Source organism: Dromiciops gliroides, chromosome 3 (genome assembly GCF_019393635.1).
Source record: "Dromiciops gliroides isolate mDroGli1 chromosome 3, mDroGli1.pri, whole genome shotgun sequence".
NCBI lineage: Eukaryota > Metazoa > Chordata > Mammalia > Microbiotheria > Microbiotheriidae > Dromiciops > Dromiciops gliroides.
In genome coordinates this window covers 560,744,461-560,764,464 of record NC_057863.1, presented here as the reverse complement: position 1 = coordinate 560,764,464, position 20,004 = coordinate 560,744,461, and the positions used below count along the sequence as shown (strand labels likewise).

At 40.9% G+C, this 20,004-nt stretch overlaps 1 protein-coding gene across 7 annotated transcripts in view; it reads left to right on the top strand.

Moving 5' to 3' along the window:
* The window catches only part of SYTL2 (synaptotagmin like 2), a 151,429-nt gene that overhangs the window by 47,533 nt on the left and 83,892 nt on the right, over positions 1-20,004 (top strand). For all 7 annotated transcript variants that reach the window (XM_043992536.1, XM_043992537.1, XM_043992535.1 and 4 more), the window contains exon 2: positions 3,176-3,590. In XM_043992536.1, the coding sequence (XP_043848471.1) occupies positions 3,490-3,590 (101 nt within the window). In that variant the 5' untranslated portion in view covers positions 3,176-3,489. The remainder of the gene's footprint in view (positions 1-3,175; positions 3,591-20,004) is intronic.

The window sequence follows — 20,004 nt, the reverse complement described above, 5'->3', positions numbered from 1 at the left end:
AAGAACTTGCTTCCCACTGGTATAGAGTTTGAAAGCCCTGGGGTAACCTCTGTGCCATGGCAAGGCCTTAGAGAACTCCAAAATTGATCCATCCTTGGCTGAAGAAATTGATGAGCTTGATGTTTCAGGGATGGACAACAAAGATAGGCCCTGTAAACCCAAAGAGTATCTCCTTTTATAACTTGTTGGATGAGGGGAAGGAGAACTAATGGTCACTCACATCCTGGAGATGCCTCAGCCCAAAGGTCTACTCTTTTGATTGGTGAGTCCCTAGCCCGGATTGTCATTTCATTCGAGTCCCTAGCCAGGTTCACTTCATTCCCAGTGCATTTACTCTCTGGGACTTCTCCATCTCCTCAATAGTGACCTTACCACCCTTGGTTTCCCCAATCCCCTTCTAGTTCCCTTTTATATGTTGTCTTCTCCTGTTAGAATATAAGCTCCTTGAGAGTAGGGAATCTCTTGTATTTGTACCCCCAGCACTTAGCATGATGCTCTGCACACAGTAAGTCCATCCCTCCCTCCCTCCCTCCCTTCCTTCCTTCCTTTCTTCCCTCCCTCCCCTTCTCCCTCTCTCCCTCATAACCTAACAAATTAACTAAGGTGTTTTGGAAAATTGTTAAGGAGGGATACAGAGCCCTTTGGGGATGCTGTGAAGTGGGGTGGATCTATTTGGTACCACATCAGATGTATGGGGGAACTCTGGAGGTCCACTGTGAACCTTATGTGTTGCCTTTTTAAAAATTAGATTAAGAGTCATAGAATGAGGGCAGCTAGGTGGCACAGTGGATAGAGCACCAGCCATGGATTCAGCAGGACCTGAGTTCAGATGTGACCTCAGACACTTAACACTTACTAGCTGTGTGACCCTGGGCAAGTCATTTAATCCCAATTGCCTCGCCAAACCCCCCCCCCCCCAAATCCCAAACATCAAGAGTCATAGAATATCAGAGAGCTGAAAAGGAATCTTAAAGATTATTTACTCCAACCTTTTCTGGTTGGACTGAGGCTCAGAGAAAGGGGGTGACTTGCTGAAGGTCACACAGCTAGCCGATAGTAGAGCCATCTGGTTGACAGCAAAGCCAAGTGGTATTTCTACCACATTTTGCATGGAAATGGATCATTGTGCAGATGACTAATTGTTGGTGAAAGATTCTTTTGTGCTCAGGGAGGGAATGAAAGTCATGTGCCTTCATCTGCAACTTCCTTAGGGATTCATCAAACCTGGCTTGGAGTAGGAGAGCATTGGATTTGAAGTCAAAGACATAGGTTCAAACCTGGCTGCACCCGTTTAGGCGAAATCACTACACCCCAACTTCCTCAGTTTAGAATGAAGGAATTGGGTAAGACAATGTCTTAGGTCTTTTCTGATACTAAAATCCTATCATTCCCATGAATCAATTAACAGACTTTTATTTATTAAACACCTACAATAAGCTCAACACTGTCCTAGATACTGGGGATATGAAGACAAAAATGAAACATCCCTGTCCTCAAGAAGCTTACATTCTATTAAGGAAACTTCTCCACCCACCCACATATACATATGCCTAAATACAAAGGAGATACAAGATAAATTTAAAGTCATTTTGGAGGGCACCAGTAGCTGGAGAATTTGGGGAAAACCTTATATAGGAAGTACTTCTTAAAGTGAATTTTGAAGGAAGTAGGGATCCTATTGGGCAAAGGGGAGGAGTCTGTCCCTTCCAGGCATGGGGGACTCCAGGTGTGAAGGCATGGAGAAGAGAGACCAAAATTTGTGCATGAAGAAGAACCCCAAACAGATGGGTTTACCTGTGATGTCTACATGCATGAAGGAAATGTATAATCAGTCTAGAAAGAGTAGGCTGGATGCCAAGACACTTGAGCCATATTAAATCTCTGTACCTTCCTCTATAAAATGAAGATCCTACTCATCTGATAAATAAGAACTACACACAGATTTTCAGTGTAACTGCTGGTTTGCAGCTTTCTTGAGCTGTAGAAACTTGTATTTTATTATTTATTTTCTATTCATAACAACCCTGAGAGGTAGGGCAAGCATTATCCCCATTTTACAAATGAGAAAACTGAATATCCCTGAGATTAAAGTGGATTGTCCAAGGTCAAACAGCCATTAAGTGGTGGAGGCAGGACTCAAACCTAGGTCACCTGATTCTTGGTAGTGTTCCTTCTTTATTGCAGCAGGCCACCAGCAGGTACATGAAGATATCCATCCCTCCATCCCCCCCATCCATCCATCCATCCATCCATCCATCCATCCATCCATCCATCCATCCATCCTTCCCTCCCTCCCTCCCTACACACACACACACACACACACACACACACACACACACAGAGTTTTCTTGGCTCTGCCTACTTCACTTTTCAACAGTTTGTGTAAATCTTTCCACACGAATTTGTATTTATATCTGTGATTTCTTATAGCACAGTAAAAGTTAATTACACTCATCTTCCTCAATTTGTTTCACCTTTCCAAAAGGGTGATATACACCCTTTCTTATAGTGATATACATTGCTACAAGGAAGTAGCATGATCCGACTCCATGATCTTGCCTCATTTTACTCACCTGGTGTTGCAAAGATGTGAAAAGTTTTCTCCCTCCATTCAGTTTTCTTTCTAGTGAAAAACTAGGGGAGGTCAAGTTGGAAAGCTTGCCTCAGGCTATAGTTTAGGTTAAAGTTATAATGGGAGACTAGAATAGCAAATATCTGGTGTTTGTCAAACCTTCCTTCACCTAATATTGAAATTCTCCTTGTTAAGTAGTATGAATGGATTCCTGTGGAACATTTTAATTGTCTGGAAAAGAAACTGCTTATACTTCAATTTCTAGTCCTTGCCAATAATCATGGTATGTAGAAGTTTTTTCTTTTTTCTTGAGAGCCAAAGAGAGAAAAAACTCTTTTCTTAATTTTCCTTTTTCCCTCCTCTTTCTGTTAAACATTGACTGTCATCTTTGTGTGTGTCCCATTTTGGAGGGTTTGAGTTATCATCAACTGGCCGTTCTTTCAGGAAAAGGAAGAACAGACTTCCCTCAACTTGAAGACCATCTGAATTTGTCAGAGATCTCTTGGGGCACATTGTAAATCTCATAAAGGGCTAGGGATAAATGAATGAATGAATAAATAAATAATCCTACATACTTAATGTTTGTTTCTTGAATCCCACAAGGTGCTGCTCAAGCATTGCTGCCTCGAATTCAACTGAAGCTATTGGTCTGTAACTGGACTAGAGGGAGAGAGAGAAAAATCATCATAAGGTCACGTGATTTGACCCTCAAGGAAAGCAGCATCCCATTGAGAACCTGTCCAGGATAGTGTTGCTCCAAAGTCAACGTTCTCAAGTCTCTCAAATCAAGACGCAGAATAGTTGAAGACTTGGGTTTTTTTAAACCTTTTAATGACTCTGGATACAGCCTAAAGCTGTTTGTGCCTTGAACATTTTGAACTTCGTTTTCTACCAAATTTTACTCCAGTCCTTTCAAGATGATTGACTTAAGCTTCCTCACAGAGGAAGAGCAAGAAGCCATCATGAAGGTCCTCCAAAGAGATGCCGAACTGAAGAGGGCAGAAGAAGAGAGAGTCAGGTAAGATTCTGATAAAGAAGAGAATAGGCCCCAAAGGTGTTTAACACTGAGAGAAATTTTGGCTTCTCTGACTTTATGTGGTGGTGATCTAATACTTAAAACAAGTATAACAAGAAATCTGGAATACTTACTGAGTCACAATGCCTATGTTACTCCCTAAACATAGTTTCTTACCTTTTAGTGTTTTCTGCTATGAGTGAACAAAGAACCAAACCAGAATGCTTTCTTAAAAATGCCAAGTAAACCAGTTCAAACTGGAACTTATGTACTTTTCTAAAGCTATTGAATGGGCATAAAGACAATATCAAAACTGTCTTTGAATTAAAATTATATTTCTTTCACTGGGTCTGAATCCCTGGTAGGGTTTAACTTTGTTAAGCCTTTCTAAAATGCATCACAAAATTATATTGGTATTTGTGACAGTTGTGCCGAAGCATAAATTTGTCTTATAGGATAGAATTTGTTGATTTGTTTATTGCCACTGCAAACATTTTTCCTGGCCTAGTTGCTAAAATTACAACTCTTTTTCACCTCCATGGTATATAACCAGAGATCAATTTAAATGAATAGCATGAGATTACAGAGCAAAAAGGGGCATTGTAGAGCTAAACTATAACTAGGATGGAGTGCCTGGAGCTTTGCCCCAGGGCATTGAATTTTGAGGGTTGAGTCCTTAGCAATATAAACAGCTATGAAGAATAATTAATTAAATAGGAATAGTAGGCAAGGGTAAGCTACTTCCTGTCCTCTCTGTTTCTCACTTGAGAGTGTGCTACATATAGCTTCTCTCTAGGTGCAGTGGTACTTGGTCCTGATGCAAAAAATGTTAGTTATGGCTCTGCCTTAAATACTCCAGTCTCTTCATTTTACAGACAGAAGGAAGTTTTCCACTAGACTCAGCTGTTTCCCAAGCTTGTTTAAGTCTGGCCAACTTGAATTCTTATTTTTATGGAATCTTCAAGGGATGCATGATAGCTGACTTGTTTTCAGCTATAATCATATTATGTTACTAATGTTATTTGTTTTAAGAGTGGTCTAGGAGGCAGCTAGGTGGTGCAGTGGATAAAGCACCAGACCTGGATTCAGGAGGACCTCACCAAAAAGAGAGAGAGAGAGAGAAGGAGAGAGAGAAGGAGAGAGAGAAGGAGAGAGAGAGAGAGAGAGAGAGAGAGAGAGAGAGAGAGAGAGAGAAGGAGAGAGAGAAGGAGAGAGAGAGAGAGAGAAAGAAAGAAAGAGAGAGAGGTTTAGGCAGCAGCTTTAGGACAGCTGAGTGGCTCAGTTGATAGAGTATGGAACTTGAAGTCCAGAGGACTTGAGTTCAAATCCTGCCTCAGATATTGACTAGTTGTTTTGATCCTGGTTAAGTTGTTTAATTTATCTCAGTTGTCTGTTAAATGGGAATAGCAATAGCACTCATCTCCCAGGGTTTTAATGAGTATCAGATGAGTCAATGTTATGTTAAGGGATTTGCAAATCTTGATAGTTAACATTATAATAATAATAACTATAATAACATTCTGAGACACAGCTTCCAGGAACACAACACTGCTATGAGTTCCTGAAGGACAGTATTTGATATTCAGTAGCTGAGAATGGGCCAGCATTTTGGAAGCCAACTGCCTTTCTAAGTTGGTGTTTCTCCCATTGGATCCTTCAGGGAGGTCCTAGAGAAGAAATCAAAATCAAGGTTTCAAAGCCCCAGACAATCGTTGAATGAGGAGAGTGGGAGGGGGTCAGGTAACATGAGCTATGAAATATGAATAGAGTGAGCCAACCTCTTTTGGGAATAAAAGATTTTGCAAACTTTATAGCACTGTGTCAATAATGTGTTTATTCTAAATCAGAGATTCTTAAGCTTTTTTTGTGTCATGGTCTCTTGGGTTGGTCTGGCGAAATCTAGGGGCTTTTTCTTAGAATAATATTTGTTGCCTACATTCAAAACTGAAGAAAATGACAAATTTCAGTTAGAGGTTAGTGAAAAAAATGTAATTTTTTTCCATTGAAATTTATGCATCCCCTAAAATCTAACTATAGACTTCAGGTTAAGAACCCTTGTTAAATAGTGAGCAAGACAATAATAAAAATAGCTAAAATTTATACTGAGCTTATATATGTACTAAACTGTGCTAAACGCTTTACAATGAATAATAATAACAGCTAATATTTAAATAGTGTCTACTATGTGCTAGGCACTGTGCTAAGCACTTTGCAATTAATAATAGTAGTGATGATAATAATAATAATAGCTAACATTTTAAAAACACTATATGCCAGTCATTGTGCTAAACACTTTACAATTAATGATAATAATAGCTAATGTTTATATAGTGTTTACTATGTGCCAGGCTTTGTGCTAGGTGCTTTACAATTATTTTCTTTTTTCTGGGCAATGAGGGTTAAGTGACTTGCCTAGAGTCACACAGCTAGTAAAAGTGTCAAGTGTCTGAAACCGGATTTGAACTCAGGTCCTCCTGAATCCAGGCCAGTGCTTTATCTACTATGCCACCTAGCTGCTCCCCCAATTATTTTCTCATTTAATCCTCAAACCATCCTGAGAGGTAGGTGCTGTTATCATCCCTGTTTTACAGATGAGGAAACTGATGTAAGCAGATGTTAAGTGACTTGCCCAGGGTCACATAGCTGTTAAGTTTCTGATCTAGGATTTGAATTTAGGTCTTCCTGAAATTATTTGAAAATGAGCATTAGGGACCTTTTTTGGAGGAGTTTTGGAAGTCACAATATAGGTAGTTTGAAAGAAGGGGTGTGCACAGAAACATAATCTTGCCTGATTTACAGTAGTGGGGAATTTATCAGATTTTCTGTTTATAAATTTCAAGTTGGTTTCTTTGTCTGTTTTTCTTTCTTACTTTGCCAGCAAGCCCAACTAGTCACTCTTCCCTCCTCCTTTTTCTTCTCTTTTTGAGTCACTCTTCAATGCCCCCTGTAAAGGGTTTGGTCTGTGGCCATTACCCCAGTGCCCACACCCTGGGGATAGCTCTGTTCTCCACCTTCTCCAGGGTGATGTGTTGCTATATCCAGTAGCCTTCACAGCGGCCTTCCAGGCTCAAGCATACAGTCTGTGGAGCCTGGTGAAGCTAATTGGACCACAGGGGAAGCACACCCGCAGCTTGGGCCTCATTAGTCTAGCCCACTGAGTGAGCCGTGAGCAGCCACCCACACAGATAGCAGTCTCAGTCAGATCGGGCTGGGCTCCTGCTAACTCTTCATCTATACTGTAGCCACCCAGAAAGATAGCCCAGCCATTTCAATGGGCTTGGTCTGTAGAATCAGCTTGTCCAGGGAAGGGAGAGGTGATGCCAGTGACTCAAGTTTCAATGTACCCTAAAGTTTGCAAAGGGCTTTCCTTCGAACCTCCTAGGGGGAGCGGTGGATAGAGAGCTGCAAATGCTGTGTGACCCTGGGCAGGTCATTTAATTCACTTACTATTAGCTAGCCTCAGTTTCCTCATCTATAAAATAGGGATAATTAAGCACCTACCTGCCCAAGATGATTGTGAGGATCACATTGTGAAGTGCTTAGCATAGTACCTGGCACACAGTCGGCATTTAAGAATTTTTTTTTCCTTCCTCACAATAAACTTTTGAGGTAGGTAGACTCAAAGGTAGTTTTTTTTTTTTCTGTAAGGCAATTGGGGTTAAGTGACTTGCCCAGGGTCACACAGCTAGTAAGTGTTACGTGTCTGAGGCCAGATTTGAACTCAGGTACTCCTGACTCCAGGGCCGGTGCTTTATCCACTGTGCCACCTAGCTGCCCCTCAAAGGTAGTTTTGAGGAAAGGCTCCTCTATTCTTCTATAGGAGTAGGAGGGGGACATAAAGGTAAGGGGACTATTTTTGCTGACTGTATTAATTAGCCCATCTGTCTTCTCCTGCAAGTATGTCTCACCAGAAAGCAGGCTACCCCATCATAAAGAGGGTTTGGGGAGCTCCTGAGGTGATTGGCAGTCTCCCAATGCACTGCTCTGCTCCTGAGAAGTAGGGGTGGGGGTAGGAAAAATGGGCAGAGAAAGCTGAGTGGGGGGCTAGGATTTCCCCATAAGTACTTCTCTTGAGTCATGAGATCGTGTGCCTGCACACCTATCACACAAGGAGCCCATGGTGAGGCTCCCAAACATGAGTCACAAGCCTCCTGCCTATGGGGTGAGCCCTGACATGGGGACTGGGAGGGGCTCAGATTTAGAGCTGGGGAGAACCTTAGACCTTGGTCTAATGATTATCCAAGCATAGAAGGGAAAACTAGAGCTCAGTCAGCTGGTCACCTAGCATTTATTAAATGGCTACTGTGTGCCATGCACTATGCTGAGCTCTGGGCATACAGAAAAAAGCCCCAAACACTCCTTGCCCTCAGGAAGATTTCAGTCTAGGGAGGTTAAGCCCCTTTCGGGGCATCATATTGTAAGAGGCAAGGGTCAAATTTGAACACAGGGCCTCGGACAGATCCAGTATTCATTGCACTGAATTGAAATGGAGAAATAATAAATATTGTTTATCCATTGTTACAGAGTTTAGATCTGGAAGGGACTTTAGATATTATCTTATTTGGCCTCTTCATCCTACAGATGAGACTTAGGGAAATTAAAGAAGTGGCTTGCCAGCTAGGTGGCCCAGTGCACTGAGTACCAGACTTGGGAGTCAGGAAGACCTGAGTTCAAATCTTGCCTCCAACTCTTCCTAGCTCTGTGACCCTAGGCAAGTCAGTAAACCTCTCTCAGTCTTTACGTATTCATCTCAAAATGGGAAGAATAGCAGCATCTTCCTTACAGGGTTGTTGATAAGATTAAGTTAAATTATGTGTGTATGTATGTATGTGTGTGTGTGTGTGTGTGTGTGTGTGTATATATGTATATGTATGCATACGTATATATATGGAGAAAGAGCAAGAGAATGCTTTTCAAACCTTAAACAGCTTTATAAATGCTGCTGCTGTTACTACTACTACAATTATTATTACTTTTACTACTATTACCTTTATTACTACTATTGCTGCCACTATTACCATTGTTACTATCATTACTACTGCTACTGTTGTTTTTACTATGACTGTTACTATTTTATTACTTTTATTCCCATTACTAATACTACTACTATCAGTATTACTACTATTACTTTTATTACTACTGCTGCTATTACTAGTTATTTTTACTACTACTATTACAATTATCACCACTATTATTACCTTGTACAATTACTTGTAGTAGTAATTACTTATAATAGTAATAACTATTACTATTTTTGTTATTATTACTACTATTGCTATTACTACTAATATTGCTTTTATGGCTACTACGAATATACCATTATATACTGCCCAATAAGACCTTCGGCTTGCAGAAGTGGAACAGGCAGTGTGTTTTTTATTCTTACCCTGGATTTGTTATCAGAAAGGTCCGGGTTCAAATTTCATCTCAGCACTTACTTGCTCTGTGACCTTGAGCAAGTCATTTCCCTTTTTTGATCCTCAGTTTCTTCACATGTACATTGAAGATAGTAGAAACAACAATAACTAGCATTTCTATAGTACTTTAAGGTTTCACAAAGTACTTTGCAGACATCTCATTTACTCACAATAACTATATTAGTTCTCAGAATTGTAAGGCACATAGATGATAATGTATGGAAAATACATTGAAAACTTTAAAATGCCAAATAAACAACAGCTCTCATTGCCATCTTTCTGTGTTGATCAGGGCTGAAGTGAGGAGGGGGATCTCTCTGTCGACCAGCAGGGCTAGACTTGATGCCAGCGCCTGCCACCTCTAATGCTTGTGTGATTTGGTCATTTCCATCCTTCCCCCAAATACTGCTGCTCTTCAGGGCTCCGGTCCACCCTTTGCCTAACTCTTGCCTGTCGTCCTGTGGTTCAGTGTAAATATAGTGGAGGAATCTCTTGGGATATTGTGATATATGATGAAAATGGCCTCAAAAATGCAGAGCTCCTCCTGGAACTCGCCTCTGTGTGGGGGGAGCGTGTCACCACTGGCACCGGGGAGTCTACAAAGGCAGAAATGCTGTGGTTCTCTTTGCACCAAGAACTGGCCTGTGGTTTGGGGGGTTTTCTTTCCATCAGCTGCTTTGAGGAGCGTCCGGGGGTGTGGTGAGGTGGGAGGGGCCACTGTACTCTGCTGTAGTAAACTGAAAGGGAGGCAGGCTTGGGAGGGGGTGGTGGTGGAAAAGCTGATGTGATTCAGGCTTTGGGTGCTGCCTGGCTGCCAGCTGCCGAGGCACCTTGTATTGACTTAGGTGTGGTCAGGCCTGAGGACCGAAGTTAAGATAAGAGTGATGAATTTCACTGGAAGTTGATGGATGCCCCTTGTTGTGCCCTGTGGATGCAAAAACCAAGCCCCATGGCACGTTCTTTATTGAGGAGAGAGGATTAGAGACTCACCTGGGTGTTGATAAAATGTGAACCAATGGCAGGGGAGGTGATCTGGACACCTGGGTTCTCCAGGCTGTTCCACTAATTGGCTGTGTGAACTGGGGCAGTTCAATTCAACAAACATGGATTAGGCTGTGCTAAGGTGGGCAAAGTGCTTCCCTTCTCTGGGCCTCAGTTTCCTCATATGTAAAATGAGCAAGTTGGGCTAACTGAACTATCAGGTGTCTTCCAGCCCTACATTTCGTGATCCGTTGAGAGGGATTGGATTAGATGAAATCTTAAATTCCTTCCATCTATAAAAGAGTCTGTGATTAGATCTTAGTGTTGCTGAACTTTTCTACCAGACAGTTTGATGAGTAGAGTATCAATGTTTCTTTTCAGCTGGGTGGGATCAGAGTCATAACACCACCACCAAAAACTATTAGACTCTGAGAGCAGGAACTCATTCATATTTATTTCTTCATTGAATCCTCAGCATCTTGCATGGTGTCCTGAATATAGTTGGCATTTCATATACATTTATTGAATTGAATTCACTACAGAAAATGCTGGTCTTTAGACCAGAGCATCCCAGACTTAGAGCCTTGGGCATTTGCAAAGGTGCCACCGCAGAGTGATTCCTGTCAAGTATAGGCTGATCTCCCTTTTGAGAGAGAAGGTGAAGGAACTTGCTAAAGGACATAGAAACAGGGCTTCAATGAGGAAGAATGGATCTGAGGTGGAGGAAAGGCAACTTAACCTTTGTCCAGATGTTGGCAAGAAGAAGAGAAAGGAAGGAACACAGGCCAGCCTGAAACCCTGCCTGAAGAGGTGCTATCTCTGGTTATTAGCTACTCTGCTTTTGGGAGGGAAAGAGACACAGCCAGAAAGAGGGGCCAGAGGGTAGGAAGAAGGGGGGCAGAGAGAGAGAAGGAGGGAGGGAGAGAGGGAGAGAGAGAGAGAGAGAGAGAGAGGGAAGAGACACTGAGCTTCAAAGGGATGGCATGTTGAGTAGTTGGTGCAGTTTGACTTCTTTACTAAAAATCAGGGCTCGAGATAATAAAGGTGCTGTCACGTGGATGGATACTTGCTCACAGCAAGTCACTTCACCTCTGCCTAGGAAGTGGTTAGGTGACTAGCACTGGGCCTGGAGTCAGGAAGACTCAAATTCAGCATCACTCACTAGCTGTATGACCCTGGGCAAGTCACTTAACCTCTGTTTGCCTTAATCTATTAGAGAAGGAAATGGCAAACCACTCCATTATTTTTGCAAATAAAACCCCATGGACAGTGTGGTCTACAGGGTCACAAAGAGTCAGACTGAACAAGACTTGGATTATATAATGAATTTTTGATTATCTGTTTTGTAGCTTATCTGTAGTATAAACCAGGTTGTTTTCCCCTTGACATTTTTGTGTATTTCAATGTGTATGTATTTTAGTAGTCATGTACATAAGACACAATTGGGAGAGTAAATCTGTTAAAAACATCATCTGATTTTTTAATATTTATTTCTGAGTCTGTATGCTTGATAAGCATTTCAAGTTTTAAAATTATATACATCATAACTCTTAGGGGTTCATCAAAATTTGTTGTTCTCATAAAAGACTAATTATTTCAATGCCCTATTTTTACCCAGAAGACTGTATTAGTTAAACTTCAACAAGTTTCAAGGTCATAAAGAATAAAAACATCAAAATGAGAAGAGGAAGCCTTATTAGATACAAAAGAAACACAGTCGCCTTAGGATCTGAGTCATACATATATCTCAGCTGCATATGAAAAGGCCATCAAAAAATGAATTTGCCACAATCTGTCTCTAAACCTTTGTTCCCAGATGCCTCTTTGCATAAGACCCAGCAGTATTCTGGGATGTACAACATATGTAAGTAAAAGTGGAGTTACTCATTGAAGGAAACTACCTATGAATCAGAAAGGGTTGTTTATCAAGAGAGGCCTTATCTCTCTCACCTCCACACCAGGAGTAAAGTATCTTAGAGTCAAAGAGGAGAGAGGTTTTGCCAGTCCTAAGCTGAGGGTCATTGCCTTTCCTGAAAAGAACACTATAACACATTAACAGAAAAGGCCAGCCTGAGGCTGAAGGGGAAATTGCATCTCTTCATCAAGGATGGAGTTCAGGGAGTCAGCAGAAATGTCATGTCCTGTAAAGACCTGAAAGGTCAAGCAAGTTGCTCTAAGGCCAAGTGACTTTCTTGGTCCTTCCTGGATCTGAGTGCAATAAGTGAACTTAGTGAAGACTTTCCAGAGAAAGAAAGGATGTAAAGGCCATGCTATTCCAGAGATTTGAGTTGCCATTTCCTAAAAATGTCCCTCACGACTACTGTGCTTTAGGTTCATACCCATTCTTCCAGACTCTGGTATATTTATGAAACAAATGTGTCCTAGATTTTGAGGGAAATGCTTTGTAACTAAAATACTTTTAGCAGCTCTTTTTGTGGTAGCAGAGAATTGGAAATCAAGGGGAGGCTTATCAATTGGGAAATGGCTGAACAAATTGTGGCATATGATTGTGATGGAATACTACTGTGCTATAAGAAATGACAAGGGAGGTGGTTTCAAAAAAATATGGCAAGACTTATATGAACTGATGCAAAGCAAAGTGAGAAGAAACATCATGTGCACTGTGACCTCAATGTTGTAATCATCAGTTGTGAAAGATTTGTCTACTCTAATCAGTACAATGATCCAAGACAATTCCAAAGGACTCGATGAAAAAATGTTAAGAGTTTAGTGTTGCTGAGCTTTTCTACTAGAGTTTGCTGAGTAGAGTACCTGATGAACTCAGTGCAAATTGAAATATAATTGTCTTGCTTCCTTTAATTTTCTTGCTCTTTTTGGAAACATGGCTAATATGGAAATAGGTTTTGCAGGATTTCGTATATATATAACTGATGTCATATTACTTACCTTCTCAGTGGATTTGGGAGAGAATGCAAAGGAGGAAGGGAATTCGGAATTAGATTTTTTTAAAAAGAAAAGAATGATTAAAAATAAATAACATTAAAAAAATAAATTGCTTTGCTATTTACTCTTATTATTGAATTTTAGTAAGGGCCTTTCCTAATAAGCTAATTGAGTCTACCAAGGAAGTTAGGTGGTGCCGTGGCTAGGCTTGGAATCAGGAAGACTCATCTTCATGAGTTCAAACTAGCCTCAGACACTTACTAGCTATGTGAATGCTAGTAAAAGTTTTATTTTAGGGGGTAGCTAGGTGGTGCAGTAGATAAAGTACAGGTCTGGATTCAGGAGGACCAGAGTTCAAATCCAGCCTCAGACACTTGACACTTACTAGCTCTGTGACCCTGGGCAAGTCACTTAACCCTCATTGCTCCCCCCCCCAAAAAAGGTTTATTTTAAAAATTAGTAAATATTAGTCAATTATTAAAATAAAAATATTTTTTAAAGTTAGTAAAAAGTATAAAGCTTTCCCCAACATTAAATCTAAATTGGCTTCTTTGCAGCTTCTATCCATTCCTCTTGGTTTTGCCATCTGGTGCTAATCAGAAAAAAAAAAGCTAATACCTTTTCTACAAGCTAGCCCTTCAAGTAACTGAAAACGATTATGTTTCTCTGCCCCTTCCCTCCATCCTTCAACTGCTCCCCTTAAGGCATAGATTCAAGGCCTTTCACCAAGATGGTTTCCCTCCTCTGGACACTCAGAATCTTTCCCAATCTGTGGTGCCCAGAACTAATGACAAGGCTCCCGATGAGGTCCTGATGAGGACCGAGTATCATGGGATTATCATCTTCCTATTCCTGGGTACCGGGTCTCTCTTATTGCAGCCTAAGGTTGCATTAGCATTTTTGACTGTCACATCCTACTGCTGACTCATATTGATCTTGTGGTCTTTGAAACCCCACCAGATCTTTTTCAGAACAACAGGTCTAACGATGCCTCCCCCACCTCGGGACTTGTGAAGTTGTTAGGGTTTTTTTTGAAATTGTTTTTGTTGTTTGTTTCTAACCCAAGCGTAAGACTTTACAGGTTTCCTCTAGGAGTTGTATTCTTACTATTACTGGTGGAGATGGGGAGGATGTTGTGTATGTATCCTATACTTCAAATCAACATTTACTAAGTCCCTACTATGTAGATAGCACTGTGCTTGGTGTTCTGCAGAAGTGTCACTCACAGCTTGGTGTTGTGCAGAGAGGTCTCACTCCCAGCCTGCTTTTTTCTAAGTCAATTTGTGCCAGCAGGAATCTGTTTCTACCTGAGTTTGCCACCATTGTTGTAGAGGATACACATAAGCAGAAGTTGTTAATAATCAAAGAAACCTCATTTATTGGCAGTGACTCCAGTCATAGTACCTGATTTGAAGGAACTAAGCTTAGTTGGACAGCTAAGGTAAGATCCATAAAGAGTTAAGTCAAAGTATATGACACTGATCAAAGGCAAGTTCATATATTGTAGAGTTAGTCATATAGGTAAAAAACACATCTGATCTAGGGCTCTGCTTCCCTTCTCTGGGATGCCAGTGCTCCTTCCTAGCCTCTGACCTTACAGAGGCCCATCCCACACCCTCCCTGACTCCACTGCCACTAGTTTTCCTGAGTAAGGGAAGGAGAACTTCCTGGCCCCTTAGCTCCCAAATGGCTACTCTATACCCTCCCTGACCCCAATGCCACTAGCTTCCTAGTTGGGCTTTTGGAAAAGACAGATTAAAAGATGACCACAGCCTGTAATGGAAGTGAATGGAAAGAGCATTGGACTCTGGGTCCTAACTTCCTCACTTACTATCTATATATCCATGGGTGCAAAAATTGGGAAATATACTGATAAATTGGAGTGTCCAGAGGTGGGAAGCCATCATGGTAAAGGGCCTTGAATCTATGTCTTAAGAGGAGTAGTTGAAGGACCTTGGGGAAGTTTGGACTGGGGAAGGGACAGAGAAACATGGTAGTTTTTGGTTATTTGAAGGACTATCTTGTAAAAAAAAAGTTTTATTAGCTTTTTTCTAATCAGTACCAGAGGATAAAACCTCTACAAAGCCACAAAGAAGTCAGTTTAGGAACTTACTTTATAGTTTTTCACATTTTGTAACTAATATTTATTAAAGCGCCCATGGGTAAGTAACTCATCTTCTTTGAGCCTTGAGGTCATTGGACCACATCATCTTTACATGTCCCTTCCACCTGTAAAGGGCGGATTTTTCCTTGAGAGGGACTAAGGGGATTTGATGCCATAAAAAGGCTTACCTTTACCACTGCCCTTCCAATACATGCCCCTCCTCTGGGCACATACACTTGCTGCCAGCAATGCCCTTTTGCTGTGATAACAGGAATCCTTAGCAAAGGTTACCAGTTCTGGTCCTTTTGGTGTTGCTTATCGTGTCTCTCATTGAAGCTCCTGAGCATGGCCAAGGTGCCAACTATCAGTGGCATGGTGGGAATGGAAAGAAATTTACTCCCTCTAAACCTTAGGACTACTAGAGAACTTTTATTTGGGAGGGAAGAGACAGAGGAAGACAAGGTTTTGACAGCTAACTTGATCTAATAACTTTGGCTATTTTTCTTCAAAACAAGTCTCTCCATACATGGTTGACCCATATTTACAGTTGATGTTTCATCATCTAAAGATGAAATTGTTTTGTTGCTTTCTGTTTTGGACTTCACACCATCAGCAGGAAATGCATATTCGTATAGACATATACCCTCAGCCCCCTAACATCTGGTGGGATGGGTGTTCTTTCCGTAGATATGTTCATCTGACCACATCTTGTGATGATCTTCAGCTGCCTTTCTTGAGGTCTTTGTCTTTTAAAATGAAAGGTTTTGACACTCAAAGTGACTTTGATGAGGTTTTGTGTCAATGTTACTTATGTGTTCTCAAGTCCATGGTTCTGGCAAAAATCCACACTGACTATGTAGTTGTAAGATGTGACTGCTGTTGGGCAGATGCACCTCTTTTCTTTGTTTCCCAGTTTCATTGGTCTAATTGCCAAAAAAAAAAAATGAAGTTTCTTGATTACTAACAATTCACATTTCTATTTTATTCTACCTTGAAGGCTGCAAAGGTACTTTTGACACAGCAGATTCATGTGGTGGATAATATAATTCTTATTTTCCCCATTTTGTTGTTCTGTTGTGTCTGACTCTTGGTGACCCCACTTGGGTTTTTCTTGGCAAAGATAATGAAGTAGTTTGCCATTTTCTTCTCCAGCTCATTTTACAAATGAGGAAACTGAAGCAAACAGGGTTAAGTGACTTTCCCAGGGTCACACAGCTAGTAAATATCCTAAGCCAGATTTGGAAGATGAGGAAGATCAGTCTTCTTGACTCCAGACCTGGCACTCCATCCACCGCACCACCTAGCTTCCCTAGTGCCATTTTACAGGTCAGGAAATTGGGGCTTAAAGGAGTATAAATTCCAAATGTAAAATGAAAGGGTTGGACTAGATAACCTAAGACAGTAGTGTCAAACTCAAATAGAAACTGGAGGCCACTGGACGTGTGTATTCCTCATTGTGGGGAACTCTCCAGGTGAAGAGTTATTATTATATTATATTACATTATACCTTTTATATATTATAGCTCATATAAGGTTATTACATAATCTTCTCTTATATTTATATAATGGAACATTACCTATGCTCTATTGTATTTTTATTTATTCTGTTAAATATTTTCCAATTACATTTTAATTTGGTTTGGGCAGCATGGGGGAGGGTTCCAGTTGTAGCTGCTGGACCCTGAGTTTGACCCCTTTGCTGTAAAAGCCCTTACAGGCCTCGATCTGTTCCTGTGAAAGTGTGATCAGGAATTATGCTAAGGCCTTTTCGACTCCAGAGCTTGGTGTGTTTTTCCCCCTCTTTTTCCAATTGTTTTCTAGAGGTTGGATTCTTGAGTAGAAAGAATAAGATATAATTACTCTTCTGAGACCCAGATCTTCCTCATACCTAGGCCTCATTCCTAGGTATGAGAAGAGTAATAAAATTTTGGACTTGGAATCATGAGCCCTGGTCTCAGCTCTGTGACTAATTTTTTGTGTGACCTCAGGAAAGTGATTTCACCCCCTCTAGATCTCAACTCCCTCATCTGTAAAATGGTGGTTAGAATAGTTGTTTTATAAGGTCCCTTATAACTCTGACATTCTGTAGGTTGAAACAGACATCAATGAGAAACTTTCAAATTTTGCTTGAGATTTTTCTGTAAACATTTTTTTTTTGCAGGGCAGTGAGGGTTAAGTGACTTGCCCAGGGTCATACAGCTAGTAAGTGTCAAGTGTCTGAGACCGGATTTGAACTCAGGTCCTCCTGAATCCAGGGCCAGTGCTCTATCCACTGCACCACCTCGCTGCCCCCAGCATTTTTTTTCAATGAGAAGCACAGATTAATTGATCTCTCTGGCTAGTTTATTAATTGTGATTGTTCCTTATGGTATTTTCTAGATCTTGTTAACTAGGCACATCACAAAATGTATGGTCCTTCCTTAATGAGCTCATAGTTATAAATGGAGGAGCTTAGAGGAGAGAAGTAGGCTCAGAGAAGCATGTTGGGGCTAAGCCCGGAGGCTCTACACTCCTTTTTGATTTTTCACATGCATGTTCATGCTCTGTTGCATTCTGGGGTTGCCTTGATATTGATTGAAATAAGCAAGTTAGACTAAGGGGCTTCTAACGTGCCTTCCAGGTCTAAATTCTGGGATTCTACAAATGCAGCTCTTGTAGGGTCTGGTTTCTCCATTCTGCCTTTTTCTATCTTTGTGCTTATAATGAAGACACATCAAGGGCCATTTTCTTCTAGCTAAGTGCTGATTTTCCTGTCTTTGATTCAGTAACTCAACAAGTATTTTTACTGAGTACCCACTGTATCCTCAAGGACCTTACTGGGTGCTGTTTGGATTTGAGATTTCTCCTTTTGGGGAACTCTCCATGTGAAAACTCTGCACCTAGGCAGACTGGCATTTCTGGTCACTTATCATCTTAGAAAGTTGGTTACCTGAGATCACTGAGAAACTTGCCCATAGCTACACAGCTGGAACATGTCAGAACTAGTACTTGAACCCATGTCTCCCAGGTTCCAAGGCTGACCCTTTATCCTCTACACCATACTGGTGCCACTGCGCAACAACAACAACAACAACAAAAATAGAAAGCACAATCTGAATCATTAAAGGGAATATTTTAACTGAAGAGACAAAACAAGGTCAAAGGAAAACAAGGCAACGCTTTGGTCTGCCTTGGACACTTAAAAGCTGTCAAAGTCATTCCCCTGAGCAAGTCACTGAACTCCTCTGAGCCTCTGTTTTCCTCCTCTATAAAATGGGGTGATGGTAATGTGAAATATAGATGGTAATAGCCAAGGAATTGCAAACCTACCTTTTCTGATCGTATGTCTTGCCAGGCCATCACACTACCTTTTTGTGCTGTAGAAATGGAAATGGTTGTTCTTACCTACCTTCTAGGGCTGTTGTTAGGGAAGATCCTCTTTATAAAGCTTAAAGGAATATATTAAAATATAAAAATGAACTGTGATTATCTTCCCCCCCCTCAAACTGGAGGATATGTAATTGCAATACCAGGAGATAGCCAAGTGGCACATTAGCTAGATAGGCTGCACCTAGAGTCACAATGATGTGAGTTCAAATCCAGCCTCAGACACTAGCTCCATAATCCTAGACAAGTCATTTTATCTCTGTATACCTCAGTTTCCTCAATTGTAAAATGAGGGTGATAATAATAGGGTCTTCTGAGAATCAAATTGAGATGATATTTGTAAAGCACTTTGCAAACCTTGAAACACTATACAAATACTATTATTCTTATTCTTATTTAGCACCAACTCAGAAATTCAGTAGTGGGTTTCAGAAGGAAGAGATAGATGAGTGTAAGTTGTAGAAAGCCTCGGTGGTACCAGTGGATTAATAACTTTTCTTTTAAGGAACAGCAAGATGCTGCAGTGGAATGCTAGGCTTGGAGTCAAAACAACAACAACAACAACAACAACAAACCTGAGTTCAAATTCTACATCCGGCATTTTATTAGCTGTGTTATCCAGAGCAGGTCTCTTAACCTCTCAGCCTCAGTTTCCTCATCAGTAAAATGCAGGGGTTGGTGTTGATGTCCTCCAATGTCCATTTGAACTCTAGATCTGTGATTCCAAAGAATCTTTATCTTTGGGGGAGTCTTGTAGTTTGAGGGTACATAGTTTCATCTAAGAAATCTCCCAATGAATCACAGAATCCTAGATTTTGGAAGAAACTTTAAAAATCATCCAGACCAGACCCCTGTCTGATGGAGAACTTGTCTCTATAGTTTTCTCCCAAAGGAATTGAGAAAAAGGGGGTGTGAAGGGTGGGGAGATTGTTTTATTAAATCCAGCATTGGCAGCCATTTTAGGAGAATCAGGCAAGCTGCTATTTTACAATGTTTTGCTTCTGTCTTTTCCCTTTAACATAAATAAACAAGAAACTCAAAACCCTGTTCCTTGTATATCATGACTAAGAATTCTGAGGGAGCCAAACACTGCCCGGCAGTCACGGGTTATGTTCTCATTCTTATGGTTCACAGACTTTTGTTGTAATCACTACATGATTTGTCTTCTGTTTGAGAGTCGTGTGGGATTGAAGCTGACCAAGGTTTAGACAAGGGTCCCTTCAGAATCCCCTTTTAGGAAAAACTTGGAGTAAAATGGAAGGGAGTGTGGGGGTCAACCAGTTGATGACCGATGCCACATTCCTGAAATCATTCCATTGTTTTTTGAATGCTGCCGAGAGATGAGAACACTCTTAAGTCAGATGAGAAGAGAATCATTGCCAATTATTGCTCTCTTCATTCATCCAGGAGTGACTGGACCCTTTTTTTAGGCTTCTCACTCACTAAACCCCCAAACAGCCTCCATCTGAGATGGTCCAGATACTCAAGCACTGAGCAAACCTTCCCTTCCCTAAAGACCTGGAATCAGGAAGTAATTAATGTGCTCTCTGGGCTCAAGGTAGAAGGGAATGCGTATTTATATGGGCCATACTATTAGCCAGGTGCTGTGCTAAGCTCTTATAAATAGTTTCATCTGATTCTCATA